The sequence below is a fragment of the Aedes albopictus genome, chromosome 3 (genome assembly GCF_035046485.1).
Source record: "Aedes albopictus strain Foshan chromosome 3, AalbF5, whole genome shotgun sequence".
Classification (NCBI taxonomy): domain Eukaryota; kingdom Metazoa; phylum Arthropoda; class Insecta; order Diptera; family Culicidae; genus Aedes; species Aedes albopictus.
In genome coordinates this window covers 238,878,676-238,900,197 of record NC_085138.1, presented here as the reverse complement: position 1 = coordinate 238,900,197, position 21,522 = coordinate 238,878,676, and the positions used below count along the sequence as shown (strand labels likewise).

At 39.8% G+C, this 21,522-nt stretch overlaps 1 protein-coding gene across 3 annotated transcripts in view; it reads left to right on the top strand.

Moving 5' to 3' along the window:
- The first annotated feature begins 6,881 nt into the window (after window positions 1–6,881).
- LOC109420146 (mitogen-activated protein kinase p38b) overlaps window positions 6,882–21,522 on the top strand; it is a 43,087-nt gene continuing 28,446 nt past the window's right edge. The window contains exons 1-2 of one of the 3 annotated variants that reach the window (XM_029868484.2): window positions 6,882–7,093; window positions 7,559–7,814. In XM_029868484.2, the coding sequence (XP_029724344.1) occupies window positions 7,711–7,814 (104 nt within the window). In that variant the 5' untranslated portion in view covers window positions 6,882–7,093; window positions 7,559–7,710. Of the gene's footprint in view, window positions 7,235–7,558; window positions 7,815–21,522 lie in introns of all 3 variants that reach the window. The other 2 variants (XM_029868482.2, XM_029868483.2) reach the window with 2 other exon arrangements.

Genomic DNA, 21,522 nt, shown 5'->3' with positions numbered 1-21,522 from the left:
GCCAAAAACAAAAGCACGTGGGTTTCGCGAAGTGACAGATGTTTTCGAATGTATTTGTGACGAACGGCAAGAGTAGCTCAGTGGAATGAGTGTTCTTGCTGTCAAACCCCATATAGTGGAATTATATACTTTTAAATCTGGTGACGCTGTTATGATTAGTGACTGTCGCGCTGATATAAGAAGAAAGAGGCAGATAATCGCCATATTCTGATTTTTCTTGAGAGGCATAATATATACACGATTGGAGTGTTGGGTTCGATTAAACTAATTACTAAATAACGAATTATAACCGAGACTTGTGATACGGTAAATAAGTAGTAATGAAACGCGCGTCCGTCCGGGTGTGCAGTCAGTAAGTAAACTGATGTTTATTGTATTGTCTCCACTGCTGTACCAGACAGCCAGTGGTGTAGCTAGGGGTGGATGCTACACTCAATTATTTATTATTTCTAGACCTCCGACACTACCTGATGAAGATAAAACTTGGTAAAACTGCACCCAAAACTTTCCGCCATCAACAATGTACGTTACCGACACGCAGCGAGGGTGGTCTGCTGCAGCAAGGAACCCGGTAGAACATGTAGAAAATGTTACAAACAGAAGCGGAAACATCAGAACCGTCATTTTCTGGAGAAAAAACGCCACCTGTGAGTAACGTGGTGTGAAGAAATGCGGTGTCGTTTCTGAGAAACACGGAAGTTCTACCAGAAGTCTAACGCATCCCGCAACGGCCGAAATATGCAGCGATAAGGACCGGGAGCTTTATTTTTGGGGTCTCCAGTTAGCCTAGTGGTTAAGGATCGCCAATCCGGATACGGCGGGTTCGATGCCTGTTACGGTAGGGAATTTTTTCTCGACCGCCCGGGCATAGTGTATCATTGAGCTTGCCTCACATTAAAATCATGCAAAGAAAGCCCTTCAATTAACCTTCACGTACCCGACCCCTGACAACTCATTTTCAAAATGCTGCAAATTGGTGCAAATTTATTATACTCAAGTGGCCATGTATTATCCGGAATCATTCCGGAGAAATTCCGGATTGTGCTGGGGTCGGGGGGTGGGGGAGTTGTCTGTTTTGCCAAATGGTTAAAAGTGATTATTTCGTGTGCTATTGTGTTTTAGAGGCCCCCGCTGAACCTGTTCCAGGAGTTCCGGAGCGGCCACATCAGTTGATACATACTTCAGTCATTTTTTTCCATTCTCTCGAAATCATGATGATTGATACGTCGCACGGCATCATGCACAACAGGTAAACAAAATAAGTTTGATTAGTGTGAAATTTCGCTGGGAAATGATGATTCAGTGGATTCTCAAATTATCACAGTAGTCTAAACATTAATAAGAAACCCAATACCAGATGACACCCCCTTGGAACCTATGATAGATTTTCCGGGGTGGCCATATTAATTGATACAGACTTCAGTCTATTGTTTCTGACTCAGTCATTCAAAATCATGAAGATTGGTGTGTCACAAAACATGTTTAGGTTGAAAATCAGAAGTGTCCCTAATGAGGCCCCGTGGTACCTATCACGGTGATCCGGATGGGTCAACTTATTCAAATCTGGTTATCGCTGATGCCTTTCACTGTTCGCGACAAAAATTTCGCTGAAAATCGATGGTTCAAACACAATAACACACGAAACACTGGCGTTGCCACGGGGAGGGTGGGGTTATAGGGTTAAACACCCATCGCACCCCACCCCAGAGCTAAAATTAGCAGAACAAATTTTCAATATAAAGGGCTTTGTAACTTGATGATTTTGTGGCTATATCGGTCTCTTTCTACTCATAAGTATAAGGGAGTAGAGATCAAAGTGGATAATGAAATGATAGATATGATAGAATTCGCTAGGTAGCGAACAAGTGTGAAAATTTTATAGAAGGTGAAATTAGGCAAGTAGGTCATGTATTGAACGAATACATCGAATGCGTGAAACTTCTGCCGTGCGACCTGTGCTTTTAAACAGATCGGCTTGGTTGGTAGTTCATACCTAATTTACCTAGGGAATCGCGCCACTTGGGCGGTGGCTTCTATATTCGTCTGTTTTCCACTATAACTCAGTCAAATTTGAACCAATTGACACAACTTTTGGAATGTGGTGAGATAGGTATAGTATCTACCCGTGTACAACATTTCAAGTCAATTGGTTCAAAATTGACTGAGTTATAGTGGGAAACAGACGAATATAGAAGCCACCGCCCAAGTGGCGCGATACCCTAGTTCATACTAATTTCACCTTCTATAAAATTTTCACACTTGTTCGCTACCTAGCGAATTCTATCATATCTATCATTTCATTATCCACTTTGATCTCTACTCCCTTATACTTATGAGTAGAAAGAGACCGATATAGCCACAAAATCATCAAGTTATTAATAGAATACGGTCGATAAATCAGCATATGATATGAAAAGTTTGGCTCAAAAAGAAAAGTGTTCTATCCTATAAGATCGAAAACAAAACCTAATAGGAAGAACACGCCGCGATATAGACATACCTCTATGAACGGAGTGCGAATTCCGAAAAAGCTACCGATCGATAGAATTTGTGATGAAAACAGAACAATACATTAGGCAGTCGGGTGCCTGAAACTTTTGCCAGTCTTGGTAAGGTGGTATGAACTACCAACCAAGCCGATCTGTTTAAAAGCACAGGTCGCACGGCAGAAGTTTCACGCATTCGATGTATTCGTTAAAATTTTCACACTTGCTCGCTACCTAGCGAATTCTATCATATCTATCATTTCATTATCCACTTTGATCTCTACTCCCTTATACTTATGAGTAGAAAGAGACCGATATAGCCACAAAATCATCAAGTTATTAAGGAGAAACTTCAGAGAATACCAATATGGCTACCACAATGGCCGACTTGGACCCCTACTCACGTTTTCAAGAGCACCAATCTTGAAAATTCGTAAACAAATGCGCTCGATTTGGAAAAGCTGCCTCTTTTTGCAAGTGAGCAAAGCCAGGATAAACAAGTGCGGCTTGGTTCGAGGCCTCGTTCATCAGATTTGTGCCTCTAAAGTTTGTATGCAAAGTTGCAATGGGATTTGTTGACGTTTCACCTTAATAGAATACGGTCGATAAATCAGCATATGATAAAGGGCTTTGTGACAAAAAACTTTTAGCACTTCTATGAGCACTAGAGTGGGTCATCGCTTATATGGAAAAATGAAAATTCATTGGTATCCCATCAGATCAAAGTTTTTTTGGTCCCATTTCAGAACCCAAATAAGTGTGCAAAATTTGGGCGCGATCTGTTATGTCTACGTTTTGCGCATCGCGTTTGAAGTGTGTATGGGATTTTACATGGGAAAACACACTTTTATGCATTTCTCTCATGACAAGCTCGAATTTTTCTAAAACCATGTAGCCGATAAAGTAAAAACATAGCCTAGGGTGTCCTGAAAAACTTTGTAGAAGACTGCGAAGTGATCTGATGCTTATGAAAAAAGTGATAGCGTTGGCATTGCTTGGCGAGACAACTTGATTTGGTTGCTATTGTTATTCCTTTACATGTTAAAACATAAACACATGCATGCGGTTCGATGGTTATAACTATTTTCACAAGCATCGGATCGCTTTGCGGTCTTCAACAAAGTTATTCAGAACATCATAGGCTATCATTTTACAGTATCTGTTAAAAAGTTTCAGACAAACTTTTTCAACTTATGACAAAAATGCAAAAAGTATGTTTTCCCATACAACAGCCCATACAAATTTCAATTGCAATGCGCTAAGTGTAGACGCAACCCATCGAGCTCAAATTTTGCACAGATACTCAGGATTCGGAACGGCACCAAAAAAGCTTTGATCTGAGAAAACGGTTCCGATGACCCACGCTAATGAGCACCTGAATGGCGTAGATAACGTTGGTATGGAACACTACGTTGACGGAGGAAATGGCTACGACAGTGTAGCAGAGGGCGGAAATGATTTAACTCCCACGCTGAGGAAAGTTAAGGCTTTACGGGGCGTCATCAGAATCATCAATAATTGCTCTCAAGCTTCGAAGATGCAAATCTCGAGTTCCACTGCATCAAATGGGCTAAAAATTTGATCGTTTGTATGCTTACATGTGATGAACAATCGACTGAGTTTTCAGTTAGATCAGTGCACTGGATCTGGAGATTTGCATCGTCAAAGTTTTGGGGATAATGATGATGCAAGAGACGAAAGATAGCGTATCACCTTAAGGATGCCAAGCACCAGCTCAAACAAACAAAGCAGCTAGTGAGAATGGTATCGTAGCTGAACTCTTCAAGATGAGCCCGAAAATTTGGTCACCTGTCTGCACCTGCTGATAGTCAGGATCTGCTACCAAAGCACATCTGTCAGAACAGCTACCAAAGGAGTGGAAGGAAGGGGTAATCTGACCTATTCGCAAGAACGGTAACCATTTGTAAAGTGAGAATTCCGAGCATCACAATAAAGTAATCTGGGCACTTTTAGAGCATCCCAAAAATTCACAATTTAGTTTAAGACGCCAAGTTTATATCGCATCGATTTTCAGAGTTACAGCTGCTTTTCTATGAAAAAAATGTACATATTTTCAAAATTCAATGAAAGGCTTCCAACAAAAACAGCACACACAGTTTAATCACCATGAATAGAACAAAGTACGATCTTTTAAATGCATCCTAGAGATTGAAAACCTATTTGTTCCTTAGCCATACCTCAAGGCTTTAAAAAAAATGTTATTTTTCGAAAAAAGTTAATATTCCTTTAACTATGTGAGATAGAACATTATAGTCCTTGGAAAAAATATGCGTCGTTGATAGTTCTAAAAATGCCTGGAACTGTAGGAAAACTGAATTTTAGGGATCACCCTAACATGACTATTTATAAAATCATAAGTTGGGAACCATAAGAGATAGAATAATGAATGGTTTCTTCAGCAAACTTGCTCCAAATAAGTTATTCTACAATTTTGTAGAACATTTTGTAAACGGATATAAGAAGCAGATATTTGGATCAGCTGAACTACCCGGGTAGAGGTGAATGGCAAACCAAAAACAAAAGAATAACAAATTTTATTGTCATAACTAATTTTTCCATTCATGAGTTCTTCATGAAAAGCTTAAAACAACATGTCAATAGCATAATATGATATCATATCAAAATATGCCATTCGTTAGTCATTTATCAAATTTGGAAGAATAACTACTGAATGTCTTATTTTACTATCATAACAAATTTTGCAATTGGTGAGATATTGTTGACCTCTTACGAGTTTGATGAACCATCGCAGTTTTGGCTTTATAAGTGCATAAAAATGACAAAAATTGAACTTTGGTTATTCTAATGGTATCTTTTGATATTTGTTTGAAATTACTTTCCATCCCGAAAAATTAAAAGTTTTCATGTTGTTATTGGAATAAACAACTTAATATGTCCTCCTTTGGGTGACAAACGAATAACTAATTTTGATATTGTTCTGTTTTCAATAACTGAATAATGGTATATTTTGAAATTCTCAACCTTATTTTTTTTTTGCTCTTGGTTTGCCGTTGTAATGTCAAAATTTGACATTCTTTAGTTATTTTATCGAACAATGCCAGTTATTATTTTTGCCCTTTTGTCACTTATTTCAAACAAACCAATGACAAATTTTACCATTCAGTAATTCATTTTGAATGGTAAAACTTGCAATTGTTTTGTAATTTTTTTCTGCCCGGGTAGAGGTACCATCCTAATCAGGAAATGATGAGGAAAAGGATCCAGAAATAAAAAGAAACTCTTCCAAAGACACCATGCATCTAAGGCCAGTAGTACACAAGGTCAAATATTTGATAAGGAAAGAACTCAAGAAACAACATCTGTTTGACACTAATGAAAATTCGATCGAGTCAAACAAGATGTTTGAGCATTGTGTGAGTCGCGAGATTTGAAGGTGCATCATCATTCGTTCCTACTACGGGCTCCAGAAGAAGCTGCAGTCTAACCAGATTATCCCCGCACTAAATGCACCATGTACAAAACATCGATAAGACCGGTGCACCGCGGTGGTCCTCTACGAACACGACCAATAGACCATGAGCAAGAAGGACTTGCAAGCACTCGGAGTATATGAGCATGCTAAATACTGCCTTCGGTGGTATGCAGAAGAACGGTGTGTGGCGGAGCAGAATGAACCGCAAGTTCGCTGACCTCTACGGCGAACCTAGCATCCAGAAGTTCCAGAACCCAGCATCCAAAGCCCGAAGAATAGGTTCGGTGGGCACCTCGGGTTGCAAGAATGCTGGACTACACTACAACCCTGCGAAATTGGTGTTCGCTTATGATCCGGTAGCGTTGCCACAAGAAGGCGTGGAACACACAGAGAACGGTGGGCGCACAAGACGGAACGTGATCTGGCGAGCATTGGGCGTGACCGAGGATGGAGGACGGCAGCCACCAACCAAGTAATTTGGCGTTCTATTGTTAATTATGACTTACAAATAAATTTATGTGTGCATTATATAAGGCTGAGAACGTGAAGTGATCAAAAGGTGGAAGCAGCACTTCGAGAAACGTCAGAGTGCTAATGTGCTACTTTGCTCACGTTTGCGGTCTACAGGAGGTCATGTTCAAAACCAAGTTCAAAACGTTCATTTGGTAAAGAAGGCTCTCAGTTCCAGCGGAGTGCTCATATTTTGCCCAAAGTTACATTTTTTTAAGTTTGAAGGCGGTAGTCTTGTTCTGCAACGCTTTAAGTTTTAAAGCCGGTCTAATCTTTAACTGTCAAATCAAAACGCAACCATAGCTCATCAGCTATGGCATTTTTGCAAACATTCTCCAACGTTACGTCCCTAATGTCAGCCATTTTCTCACGTTCTCACTCGTTTTGTACACAGCAGTCGGGCAATGCAGTCAGTGCGATGAAAATCCCGCACTTCAGTCCCATTGCAACATTCACTTCGCTCAGTCAGTCGGTGTGTTTCTAGTTTTGCAGCTCGATGTAGAAGCGAATCGAGCGCTCATAGTTTTCCCACCTAAATAAATTTGTTCTCGCACACTTTCCCTCTTGCCCGGTGTACCCTTTACAACGCTGTTGTTGTCTGTTTCTTCTGTACATCGTCGCCGTGTCGTCGTTAAATATTCCGGTATGTCACACACGTTGTCTGGTGATCATTAGAAGTTACTGTTACCGAGTCTATCCGTCGTTCCATACACAATGCTCCTTCTGTGACGTGTCTCCGAATGATCTTTCGCATTTGTATGGGAATTGGGAATAAAAATTCATGGTAACATTTTTAGGAAGACTAACGCCAAGCATAATATACATAGAGATAGACGCCGAGAGTTGTGAAGCTCGACTTGTTTATTTTTGGTCTATTTCTGGGTTGAAGAAAGTGAAGGAAGTGAAAAAGTCGAATGTATGTGACCAAGCCGTGAAATCTGTAGTGACATTTTTTTTTCTCCACACCGTAAAATGAATGTGAATTGTATTCAATGCTCAAAAGCTTAAACGAGATAGATAACAGTGCAGTGTGATTTCCTGCTGAAAATAACACACCGGTAGATATTCGATGTGCTTGAATTGTGTTTCTTATCTCGTATTTCCACAGATATCAGAAGAAAAAATTGTGTGAAACCATTGACGAAGCAAAGTCTGAGTTAGGGTCGGTCGACGACGTGTGCAACTGTGTTCGTGTATAGCTATTCGGAAACGAAAAAGTGTGAAGTTCAGTATTTAAAACAAGCAATCACGGGAAACACTATGCCGCAGTTCTACAAAGTAGAAATCAACAAAACGGAATGGGAGGTACCGCAGAAGTACCAAATGCTCACTCCAGTAGGGAGCGGGGCCTACGGACAAGTCTGGTAAGTGTCGATTAAATGAATAATCTTTCAGCGTGATCGGTGCCTTACATATACAGAAATCGTATTCCGGGTGAAATGTAGCTACTAATAGGTGCGGGAATGACGTCATAGTTTGCGCTGGCATATGCGGGATTCATTCACAGATGTTGACATTCTGGTTACTGGTCTAGGCACTGATGATAGAAAGCGACGAAATGAACGAAACGCTTCTGAATTCATTTTCAAACCGGTTGTTTCGTCTGCAACTACCCACACTTGTTGTTATTTATGGACACAGGTCGTTGCGAGTCGATGTCGAAGAAGACAAATTGTATTGTTTAACATGTGCTCTATACCTGCGATGATAAACAATTTACATTTAGAGCACAGGTCTGTTGTTGCACATTGTTGTGCTACATTATGGTATGATTCACCGTTGAACGGTAATTTTAACAAGGAATCTGTGAAAAATTAGTTGACCTTTTCTTTTTAGAGATCAGTATCAATCTAAATCTAGGGGGTGATTAATGCATTCAGCTTGAATTTAGTTATCTCTTCTAAATGGTAAGCAAGGCTAATCGGAACTTTGTCAATAATGCATGTAGGGTATCGCGCCACTTGGGCGGTGGCTTCTATATTCGTCTGTTTTCCGCTAAAACTCAGTCAATTTTGAACCAATTGACTTGAAATGTTGTACACGGGTAGATACTATACCTATCTCACCACATTCCAAAAGTTATGTCAATTGGTTCAAATTTGATTGAGTTATAGTGGAAAACAGACGAATATAGAAGCCACCGCCCAAGTGGCGCGATTCCCTATGTAATAGTAAGAAATCAAAGCTTTTTTTTCTCAGAGATGGCGCCACCACATTAAAAGTAAAATCATTTTTCTTGTATGGACAAATCGCTGGCTTGCACTTGTTCCGCATCACAACGATTTGTACCCTGGGGCAAAAAGTTGCAAATTAGAAACAAAATCATTATACCTATGCGTTTCTTCCAGATTCATTACAGTAACAGAGAATTTATTACGCCACCATACAAATTTCAAGCTGTTTACTTCTTTTTTTCTGACTGGCATTTTCCACCCGTGCTGCGCATGATGTTTCCGAGTGGATAGGTGCAGGCGGCGCCGCTGTATATGTGGAAAACACGTGGAACACGAGCGCCATCTATGATTCCGTAGCGTAAACTTTTCTGCTTGTTTACACTGTTATCATGTTTACCGCATTTATCAGAAAAGCGCCTCTACCGGCACTCTAGCAAAAACGCAGCTGATTACTTCCTATTAATCATAATGCTTACATTGAATTGTCGAGGTTGTTTTGTCGTTTAAATCAAACAGTACGTATCTGATAACGAACTAGTGGGGACCCGATTTTGTCAGTCCCCGATTTTGACAACCTCCGATTTTGTCAGCTTTTTTTGAAGTAGAAAAAAAAAGTGTTTTTCATTCAGCATTTTAACTTTATAATAAATATAAATTCAGTTGATGTCTTTAGGCGTCATACAAAAATTACATAATGAACAAAGCTCGTGTAACTTTTGAAAACGGCCAAACTTTGTTTCAAACTTACACATTTAAGACATTATAGCACTCAACCCTAGCCAAAGTTTCAAGCCAATATCGTTTTAAATTGTTAAAAGATTCCCGCTCTCTCTCTCTCTCTTCTTGGCGTAACGCTCCAACTGGGACACAGCCTGCTCCTCAGCTTAGTATTTTATGAGAATTTTCACAATTATTAACTGAGATCCCCCACAGTCAATGTCTATTTTGCATAAATTTTCCAAAAATTTCTTCAAAGATTTCTCCAGAGTTTTTTTTGTTGAGATTAGGCTCTGGAAATTAAAGTGCAAAGGCAGCGAAAACGTAGTCAATTCAGAAAGTATGGTAATTATTCCCTTCGTTGTGTTAGTACCTATTGTTGCGGCAATGGCAAATGAGCACTTTTTCGATTGAAATGTTACAAAAGGCATTTTCAATAGATGTATTATGCTTAAATTATGAGATTGCACTTTTTGTGGGCTTAAGATTTGCCCAAACACCTATTTCAAAAAAATATTTTCCTTAATATTTCTGCTGCTGTGTTCCTATTGTTGCGGTACGTACCGCACCGATCAGGCTAAGGCCGGGGTGACCTCTGCTGTACATAGTAGCCGTCTCCATTCCACTCGGTCCATTTTCGCGGTATGGACGATGGTTGGTTCTCTTAGCAGCTGATGCAGCTCGTGGTTCATTCGCCTTCTCCAAGTCCTGTCTTACATCTGCACTCCGCCGTAGATGGTACGCAACACCTTCCGTTCGAAAACTCCAAGGGCGCGTTAACCCTCTGCAAGTAGGGCCCATATTTCGTGCCCATAGTGGACGACCGGTCTGATCAGCGTTTTGTAGTAGATAGCTAACTTCGTGTTACGACGAACTTTATTCGATCGTAGAGTTCTGCGGAGTCCAAAGTAAGCACGATTTCCTTCCACAATGCGCCTCTGAATTTCTCTACTGGTGTCGTTGTCGGCATTCACCAGTGAGCCCAAATACACAAATTCTTCAACCGCCTCGATTTCATCACCGTCGATATAAATTCGGGGTGGCGGGCGCGGCGATTCCTCCCTAGAGCCCTTTGCCATTATGTACTTTGTCTTCGACACATTAATGCCTAATCCGATTCGCCTAGCTTCACTCTTTAGTCGGATGTACGTTTCCGCCATCGTCTCAAATTTACGAGCTATAATATCAATATCATCAGCGAAACCAAGCAGCTGAGCGGACTTCGTGAAAATCGTCCCACTCGTGTTCATCCCCGCTCTCCTTATTACACCTTCTAACGCAATGTTGAACAGCAAGCACGTAACCTTGTCGTAACCCTCTGCGAGATTCGAAGGGACTCGAGAGTGTCCCTGATACTCGAACTACGCACATCACTCGATCCATCGTCGCCTTGATCAATCGTATCAGTGTATCCGGGAATCCGTATTCATGCATAATCTGCCATAGCTGTTCTCGATCGATTGTATCATACGCCCATTTGAAATCGATGAACAAGTGATATGTGGGCACGTTGTATTCGCGGCATTTCTGCAACACCTGGCAGATGCCGAACATCTGGTCCGTTGTAGCGCGTTCACCCATGAATCTAGCATGATATTGCCCCACGCACTCTGTTGCAATCGGTAATAGACGGCGGCATAAAATTTGAGAGAGTATCATGTAGGCAGCGCTCAGTAGTGTGATCACGCGGTTGTTCCCGCAATCCAACTTGTCGCCCTTTTTGTAGATGGAACTCACGATACCTTCCATCGTACGTGGATGCTATCGACTGTTTCGAATTCACAGGGGATTTTTCGGCTTTCAGTCTATTAAGCTTAACTTAACCCTTGAAAAAGATGGTAAAACCCATTGAAACGTCGGGCGTAAGAAAGATACTTTCGTTTTAATCGCTTAATAGACTGAAAGCCGAAAAATCCCCTGTGATACCTTCCATCTTTCTTTCGGTAATACTTCCTCCTCCTAAATCTTGGTAAAGACCCAGTGTTATGCTCTCACCAGTGTTTCTCCACCGTATTTTAAAAGCTCGCTTGGTAGTTGATCTGCTCCAGCGGCTTTGTTGTTTTTCAACCGACCAACCTCCTCCTCAATCTCTTGGAGGTCAGGGGCCGGAAGTCTTTCGTCCTGTGCACATACTCCTAGATCTGTTACCGCGCCACCTTCGGTACATGCAACGTCGCCATTGAGGTGCTCATCGTAATGCTGCCGCCACCTCTCGACCACCTCACGCGCGCTCGTGAAAATATTCCCGTGTTCATTTCGGCACATGTTGGCTTGTGGCACAAGGCCTCTGTGCGAGCGGTTCAGCTTCTCGTAGAACTTTCGTGTGATCTTAGCGCAGTACAGCTCTTCCATCGCTTCGCGATCTCGTTCTTCGTGCTGGCACTTCTTCATCCGGAAAACTCAGTTGCTGTAGCCGAGGTACTACCTATGGCGGATCGGATGTCCCTCCAGTCATCTTCAAGTGTAGCTGCGCCAAGCTGGCCCTGCCGTTGGTAGGGCCACTGCCAGCTGCTTCGCGTTGTCTTGAACCACTTCTACGTTACGCAGCTGCTCGATGTTGAGCCGCGGCGTTCGACTTCAACGCGTGGTAATAACCGTCGAAAGTTTGGAGCGTATATGCATACAGCGACTAAGTATTGATCCGAATCTATATTCGCACTGCGGTATGTGCGGACATTGGTTATATCCGAGAAGAATTTACGATTAGAACGTGGTCGATTTGGTTTTCTGTTTGATGGTCGGGTGATCTCCAGGTGGCTTTGTGGATATCTTTGCGGGGGAAGAAGGTGCTTCGGACTACCATACCACGGGAGGTTGCAAGGTTTACGCATCGCTGGCCGTTATCATTCAATACGGCGTGCAAACTGTTTCGCCCGATTACCGGTCTGTACATTTCCTCTCTTCCTTCCTGTTCCATCGTATGTTCGCTCTAACTGCGCGTAGAACGCTTCTTTCTCGTCATCAGGTCTCCCTTCGTGTGGGCAGTGGACGTTGATGCTGCTGTAGTTGAAGAAACGGCCCTTAACTCTCAACATGCATATCCTTGCGTTGATCGGCTGCCACCCAATCACACGGTGTCGCATCTTGCCCAACACTATAAATCCTGTTCCCAGTTCATTGGTGGTGCCACAGCATTGGTAGAAAATAGCCGCTTGATGCACACTTGCCACACTTTCTGTCCAGTCCAACAAAGTTCCTGCAACGCCACGATGTCGAAGTTACGGGGATGTAGTCCGACGTAGATTATCCTGTCACATCCTGTGAAACCTAGTGACTTGCAATTCCATGTTCCAAGTTTCCAATCGTAGTCCTCATTTCGTCGCGTGGGTCTTTGCCGAGTCGTATTTTCTGCTATGTTATTCGCATTGGGGATTTTTACGGGTGGCTTATTGGGCCTACGCCACTTTTGTCTTGCCGGAGGTCATCGTGCCAGTTCTGTTTAACGTCCCAACCAACACTGGGACGATCACGCTGATGGGGCTACCACCTTGGATCTAGCTGGGCGTGATGCAGCATTTCCTACTCAGCCTCTGGATGTCAGAACAGCAGGGTTCATAATTTTCATCTTAGCGATATGAAATACGCTACTCTCACGAAGGCGGGAGAGTTTATTTTCATCATTTTGCTTGAAACCACTTTTCCCATGCTGCACTTCTTTCAAGAATAGCGAATAATGATAACTGAAAACAGACGCTGTTTGAACCGCACTTCCTTGGTAAACAGACGCTCGGGTCGTACCTCCTCAATCTAGATGAAGTCAGAAGGATAATAGTACCCAGGCTGCACTACCAGCTAAGCACACAACACTCAGCTGGCGGTCTTTGTCATCGCTTGACCCGTGGAAGCATGAGGTAGGAACTTGTGAGGACCAGAGCTATGTTGGGCGCTCTCCTTATCGACTCACCGTTTTGCAGCCCATTTCGACCTGCATAATTATGCGATTTCTGCTTGTCTGGGGTGGCGGGATATAAGAGTATACATATAAAAATTAGCTTTGAGACATCTGAGTTCTATCTTGGATGTAACACTAGTTTACAGCATTTTTGAACTCGGTAAGCTGATGATCGTTTTTGGTGTAGAATCATGCCCTGAGTTCGAAAACGCGAAGGAAAAAAATTACAGTAGAGCGGAAATTTTTTCGACTTTCCATACAAGGATGATGTTCTATTTTTAAGCAAAGTCGCTCATTTCACACACCTCTTCTTCTTCTTCTTTATGGCTCTACGTCCCCACTGGGACTTGGCCTGCCTCACTTCAACTTAGTGTTCTTTGAGCACTTCCACAGTTATTAGTTGAAGGGCTTTCTTTGCCTGCGATTGCATGAATTTGTATATTGTGAGGCAAGTACAATGATACACTATGCCCAGGGAGTCGAGAAAATTTTCTCGACCGGAACGGGAATCGAACTCGCCGTCTCCGGATTGGCGATCCATAGCCTTAACCACTAGGCTAACTGGAGACCCCGTTCACACACCTCATTCTCCGTAATCAATGCTCCGATTGAGCTGAATTTTTTACTGTATCTCGCCTACAAATTAAATGTTAAAAAGACGTTGAGAAAAAATTTTCTAATTATTTTTTCTTATTGAAAAAAATACATTCCTTCATATATTTTTGGAAATTTTGCTAAAATTTAAGGAGATCGTTCCCAAAACACGCCAATATCTTGAATTTTATCAATCTGACACAAAACCTGGATTCAGATGATCAAATGGTATTATATTCAGCTTTTATTTTATGGAAAAAGATTTAAAGTTGGTTGAACAAACCGCCAGATATTTGAATTTTATTAAATTCCATATTTTAAAAAGTTGTAAAACTCGATATTGAGCTGAAACTCAAAAACTGTTCTACTTTAAATTTTTTGAAGCACGATTTCGAAATCAGCGCTAAATTATGCTTCAAAAATTTTGGTCGTTGACAGAAGTTCACGACTTTCGTTTTATTTTGTAAACTAGTGTAATTAATTACTTTTCGAAAAAAGGAAGTATTACAGGCACATCTTTGTAACGACGATGGATATAGTCCCCTGCCAACCGCAGTGCCAAATCTGGTGATGGAATCTCTTCTGGATAACGTTGTTGGAATGAAAAAAAAACGGCAGGACTCATGAATATATGAACAAAAAAAAAAAGAAACAAAATCAGGGTCGCCTATTTTTCCGGAAAACTCAGGTATATTTTTTTGTTTTCCCCTGATACTCATTGGCGTAACTAGAGGGGGGGGGGGGGGGGGGGCAGGGGGGCCAGCCCCCCCCCCCCCCCAGAATCCGCTAGGCCCCCCCCCCAGAAATTTTTCATGACTTTATATATGGAAATTAGAAAAAATCTGAAAACCACTGTCGTGGTGACACACATTGATCTATAATAGACATTTATTTGGCATAATATGTGTTTAAATTGACAGTTATTGGAGACAATTCTCAACTTGTTACTCTTTACAAGATCATTGTCTAAAATGGTCTATGTAATTAGTTAGTTTTGTATGGAAATATTATATAACCAGAGTTATATAAAAAGCAATACTTTCTACATCTTTTTTTTTAAATCGCTGAGAAATTAAATCTAAATGATAATTTCCAGGGATTCCATGATGAGTATCTTTAAGAATCTTTGAACTTTCTAGCAGCATTACCGCAAAATATGGTGAGTGCTTCTTTATGGAATTCAAGTATCATGTGGGAAAAAAATGTGGTTGAATTTGCAATGGAATTCCAGCAAAAGTTTTTCAATTCCTAGTGAGAATAGATGTCACATAATAAGAAATGATCCATGTAGCTGAAGCGTAAACGCAAGTGCATTCATTAAAACCATGCTGGAGGTGATTTCTAGTCGGTCACTATTAATTTCTTTTATTTCGTGGGCCAGGGGTATTTTTGCGTCTATCAAACAACGCACAAATTGAAATGGTCATTGAGGAAGTTTTAATATATATAAAAGCTGGTACTGCAATGGGTAATCTTGAAGGTATTCATGATTGGACTTGTGAAAGACTTGGTATTCATGAGAAAATTGTGAAAGAATTCCTAGATGACTTCTTGGAGAATTTCTTGGCTTCTGTGTCCCTCTAAAAGTATCTAAAAGAATTTCAATACAAATCGCTGGAGCAATTCCTCTAAAAATCCATCAAATTATTCAAAAAATCTAAAGTAATCCTAAAAACAACGCTGGGGTGAATTCCTGAAAAACATTATGAACGGACTACTGAAATTTTTTTAACTTATCGCTGAATAAATTTTTGAAAAAATCCCTAGTGAAATTTCGGAAGAAATCATTACAAGAATTATCGGAGCAATACCTGCAGGAATCCCTGGAGTAATTTCTGAAAGTATACCTGGAGGAATCCCTGGATGAATTCCTGGAGGAATCCGAAGAGCAATTATGCGAGGAATTTCAGGAAAAAAAAAATCTGAAGAATCCGCATCAGAAATCTCTGTAGAAATTACTAGAAATTTTTTAGATGAATCTTTGGAGGAATTTCTGGATGCATTCCTGGAGGAGTTCTTCGAGAAATCACAGGGAAAATTCCTAGATGTATTTCTGGAGGAAATCTCCAGGAAATCTTCCCGGAAAAATTCCATGCAGAATCTCTGGAATAGTTCCTGGACTAATGCCTGAAGCTTGAGGGGATTTTTTTTTATTATCGTACAAATAGGTACGAAGGTTCTGAAGGTTGATGATTTTTTTTTCATACGCACGCCTTGACGCACCATTCACCGTGGATCTAAGAGGATTCGGGGTAAATAAGGGCTGTCATTTGACACCAGTCTTATAAACATTGTTGGTGCCGCTTTTAATTGCCTTCATTATAGGTTAAAATTAAAGCAATATCCACAGAAGTAGGAAATTTTTCACTAAATTTGGTGATATAGTACAATTAGTAAAGGGTAGTAAGGTCGCCTAATTCCGTGGTAGGTCACCATTCACCGTGATAGTAGGGACCCATTCACCGTGTATGAGAAATTTTATTCTACTTTGTTTAAAAATGATCAAAACAACCCAGCCAAGGGAATTTTCTTCGTTTAAATTCATTTCAAGTAATTACTTGCAAGATTTTATTAGAAAAACGAATGTTCAAATTTTCGTTTTTTTCTAGATATATGGGACAATATGGGGCACGGAGAATGGAGACCATTGATTTTTAGGGTACCCATTTACCGTGCCTTTTTGTTTCAATTAAAAAGTACGAGTAATCGTACTTTCTTGTTAAACTTACTTCGGTAATGCAAAATACATACCTGATATGTGAATTTAACTGCTTCTTGGTGGAATAAAAACGTTACTACATTTAGTTTATCGCCTAAATCACCTTAGCGCAGTTTTCGTTTTTTCACTATGAATGCAGTGAACGAGCTGAAACCCGCTTCATGAAAGCACACTTTAGTGTCAAAATGATACTTTTAAGTGTTTCTAATGAGCGTTTTGACATGGTAACAATACATTAGTGTTGTATTGGTGAAATTGAAGGGAAATTGTCATATCATTCAATCATAATATGGAAATAATGAAAAAATATTCGAAGGCACACGGTGAATGGAGCCCCCCACGGTGAATGGCGCCTTGACGGTAGGTAGGGATCATATATATTTGGAAAACTAAATTGAAAAAAATCAAGGTCGCCTAATTTTCCAAAACACTCCAGTGAAAAACAAACATTTTCCACAGACACCTCCTAAGGACTGTTCAATTTATAAAACGGACAACTTGCTTGTGCGACATCTTTTTTATTTTTCAATTTTTTGCATAACTTTCTATAGCTATTCTCAAATGTGGGAAAAATATAACATTAAGCAAAATGTTCTTTATCGTGTAACTGAAGCAGTTTTCGTAAAACATCAATAAAAACTCTTTTCTCAAAATTTCCACATGCTAAACATGCATATTTTCATGAAGTTTTTAATGTATTGGAATCTTATACTATTCTACTAAAGGTAAAGCTCAATAGTTGGTTAGTAATAATGCATCAAGCAGCCACCAGTTTGATATAGTAAATTGCCTTGTTTACAAAGAAATTATTAAAAAATATTTATTCAAGTCCTTTGATGCAATAGCATAACAGATTCGGCTAAAAATTGGTCCAGAGTAGAAGAATATTGCTTTCTGAATGAGGCAGAAGAAAAAAATACCTTAATTGCATTCTTCATCAAAAATTTAATCCAGAAAGATGGTTATAGTAAAAAAAATGCATACTATTTGTTCTATTGATGCAGATTTTCGTCTCTAGCGAATCTTGTTATTATTTCTTTTCAACAAATTTGGTCCTATGTTATTGTACTTTATTTAATAACAATCAGATATATTATTTTTTATTTCCAACATCATTGTTGTTGAAAACAGGGCCTACGTGACACCGCTCTTTCAGCAAGGCAAGTAAAACACTTAGTTGAACTTTGCTCCATGCTATAAAGCTATACAAAAAATCATTTTATTAAAATAACATTAATTAGAACATAAAAACACTTACATCTACGGTGCTTTCTCCCGTTCAGTCTCTTGTTTTCACATCTATTCAGTTACATGTATGACGGAACGGGAATGACAGAAAACACAAAGTATAAAACAATACACATGTATACACAATCAACTCCGACACTGCGCAGGGGTTCGCAAACTATATTCTTACGTAACACTTCCCCCCGTAACACTTCATAGCAAACAATGTCGAAGTTTTACCATTTCTCATCGTCAAGAATCGATGAGCCTACGTGAGAATCTGGGTTCCCGCGACGTGTAGCAAAACATGGTCTTCAATAGAAATGGTGCTTTTTCATGGAAACCTTTGGGACATGCTGTACGACTGATTCACGTTCGACTCTACGGTGCAAGTAGTATAGCTTGTAGAACAGTCAGTTACATTCAATCTCGCGTTGTCCAGTTTCCATCAGACGCGTTATTTCGATGATGACGTAATTGCCGCCACGGTAACCATCCTCCTCTCAATCGAATCTGAATGTATTTACCTTCCATTGGGTGATGGTGAACGGCGTAGATCTTTATAGTGTTGAAAACAGGGCCTACGGGACACCGCTCTTTCAGCAAGGCAAGTAAAACACTTAGTTGAACTTTGCTCCATGCTATAAAGCTATACAAAACATCATTTTATTAAAATAACATTAATTAGAACATAAAAACACTTACATCTACGGTGCTTTCTCCCGTTCGGTCTCTTGTTTTCACTTCTATTCAGTTACATGTATGACGGAACGGGAATGACAGAAAACACAAAGTATAAAACAATACACATGTATACACAATCAACTCCGACACTGCGCAGGGGTTCGCAAACTATATTCTTACGTAACAATTGTTATGTAAAATTTACATCAGGTTTCATTGTTATTTGGAAGAACCTTCAAAGAACGAAACTGTTTTGATTACTGTGCCTGTAATGGCACACAGTAACCAAACCAGCAATGCTATTAGGAAGCAGTTCTCTGCATTTGAAACCTCATTATTCCTTCTGGAATATTATAAATAATGGATATATAAAAACTGGATATATAAAAAATGGTTTATTGTATATGTTCATGCCCTTTTTGCTTTACAATTGAATTTAAAAAAAAATCGAATCTCACTTGAGACTTTAATGCATTAACAACTAATTTTCCAGTTGAATTTAAGCTTCGCCAGAATGTTTATTACTCATGCTGCTGCAGCATGACACATACTTTTTTGATATTGAAAACAATACACCATTTGTGAAAAGTAATTTTATATAAATTTTCAATTTTCAGCAATCGTAAAATTCACCTCATTGAACATCTGGCCGATTTTCTATGAAATAAAACTATTTTTATTCGATTCAAAAATCGTTACTATAATGAAAGATGATGTACTGAAAAACGAAGCAAGGGTGGTTAAATTTGAACTATGCGTCTTATTTTTAGAGCCTTGTAAAGTTGTCCGATTTATAAATTGAACAGTCCTTACTTTGAAAAATCATAACTCAAGAAGAAGCATCATAGACACTTTTTTTTGTGAAATCATAAGCAAATTTTCTATGCAATTCAAAGATGTACTTCTGGAGGAAATCCTAGAAAATTTTCTGGACAAATTCCTGGCGGATTCCCTGCAGAAGTTAATGGAGAAATTTCTGTAGGAGGCATCCCTGGAGAAGTTCCTGGAGTAATGCCTGGAGCATTAGAGAAATTTCTGATAAATTCCAAGATACATTTCTGGAAGAAATAACAGAAGAATTTCTGGAGAAATTCCAGGAGGAATTTTTGGAGGAGTTGGAACGTAGAGCCATAAAGAAGAATAAGAAGAAGAAGAAGAAGAGGAATACCTGGAGTTGAAATTCATGGATTAATTCCTGGAGGAAACCTGCAAAAATTTCCAGAGGAATCCCTTGGAAAAATTTCTATAGAATTTCCTGAAGAATATCCTGAAGGAATATCGGAAGCAATCTCTGAAGGATTTCCTGCAGAAATTTCTGAAGAAATTCCTGTAGGAATTTCTGAAGAAATACCTGCAATCTTCGTAGAATTTCTGTAGGAGCCCCTGGAGACATTGCGGTAGTAATTTCTGAGGAATTCCCATATGCATTCCTGATGGACTTTCTGAAGGAATTCCTGGGGTATTTCTGAAGAAACATCTTGAGGAATTCCCGCAAAAACTCTTAGAGAAATTTCTACAGAAATGCTTGGAAAGAACCCTGGAGAAATCACTGAAACAAATTTCTGGAGGAACCTTAGGAGAAACTCCTGGAGCAACTTCCGGACAAGTTCCAGGCGGAACCTCAGGAGGAATTTCTGGACAAATCTCTATAGGAAATCTTGGGGAATTTACATGGAACTATTCATGGACGAATTCCACGAGGAATCCCTTAATCAATTCTTTGAGGAATCCTTCAATGAATTCCTGGAAGAATCTCTTGAGGAATTCTGGAAGGAATCCATGGAGAAATTTCTGAATAAACTCCTAAAGAAATTCCTAGAGAAATTCCTAGAGAAATTCTGAGAGAAATTTCTAATGGAGTTCCAGGAGAAATTTCCAGAGGAATTTCTGGAGGAATAACAGGAGCAATTTCAGAAGGAATTTCTGGAAGAATTACTGGAGGAATCATCGGTGGAATTTCTGGAGGAATCCATGAAAAAAATCCTGGAGGAATGTGTAGAGGAAATCGTGGAGAAGAAATTCTTGGATTAATTCTTGGAGGAAACCCTGGAAGGTTTTCTGGAGGAATTCCTGGAAGTATTCCTGAAGGAATTGCTGTACGAATTTCCGAAGAAATTCCTGGAGGAATTCCTGGATCCATTCCTGAATAAAGAATTTCTGGGGAAATAAATCCCTTGAAAAATATTTGAAGGAATTCCTAGAGAAATTTCAAAAAAAATTCATTCAGGAATCCCAGAAAGAATTATTAGAATATTTCTTCGATAAACTCCGGGAGGAATTCTTGGGGTTATTTCTTAATGAATCTCTGGAGGATTTTCTAGTTAAATTCTTGGAGAAATTGCGGTAGTAATTTCTGAAGGAATCCTGGATGAATGCCTGGAGGAATCTCTATAGAAATCTCTGGAGGAACTTCTGGAGGAATGCCTGGAGGAATCCCTGGATAAATTCCTGGAGACATGCCTGTATCAATTCCTGGAGGAATCTCTCGAGAAATTCCTTAAGAAATCCCTGGAGAAATTCCTGGACTAATGCCTGGAGTAATCGCTAGATAAATTTCTAGATGAGTTCCTGGTGGAGTTTTTAAGAAAAATTCTGGGAGGGACCATTACAAGAACTTCCGGAGCAATCTCGAGATGAATTCCTGGAGAAATCCAGAAATGAGTCCACGGAGAAACTCCCAGGAGAAATTTTTGAAGAAACCTCTTGAAAAATTCCTAGAGGAATCCTTAGAGAAATTTCTAGAGAAATTCTAGGAAGAGTCCCTGGGAAAATTCTTGGAAAAATCCCTGGAGGAATCCCTGAAGCAATTTCTGGAGAAACCTCAAGAGGAATGCCTGGAAAGTTCTGGACAAATTTCTGTAGCAAGTTCTCGACAAATTCCTTGCGGAATACCAGGAAGAATTCCTGGATTAATTTGTAAAGGAATTTTTGGGGAAATTCTATGGAACTGTCCCTGGAAGAATTCTTGAATGAATTCCTGGGGGAATCTCGAGAGAAATTCTGGAAGCAATCAATGGAGGAATTTCTGAAGAAATTCCAAAAGAAATTTCTAAAGAACTTCCAAG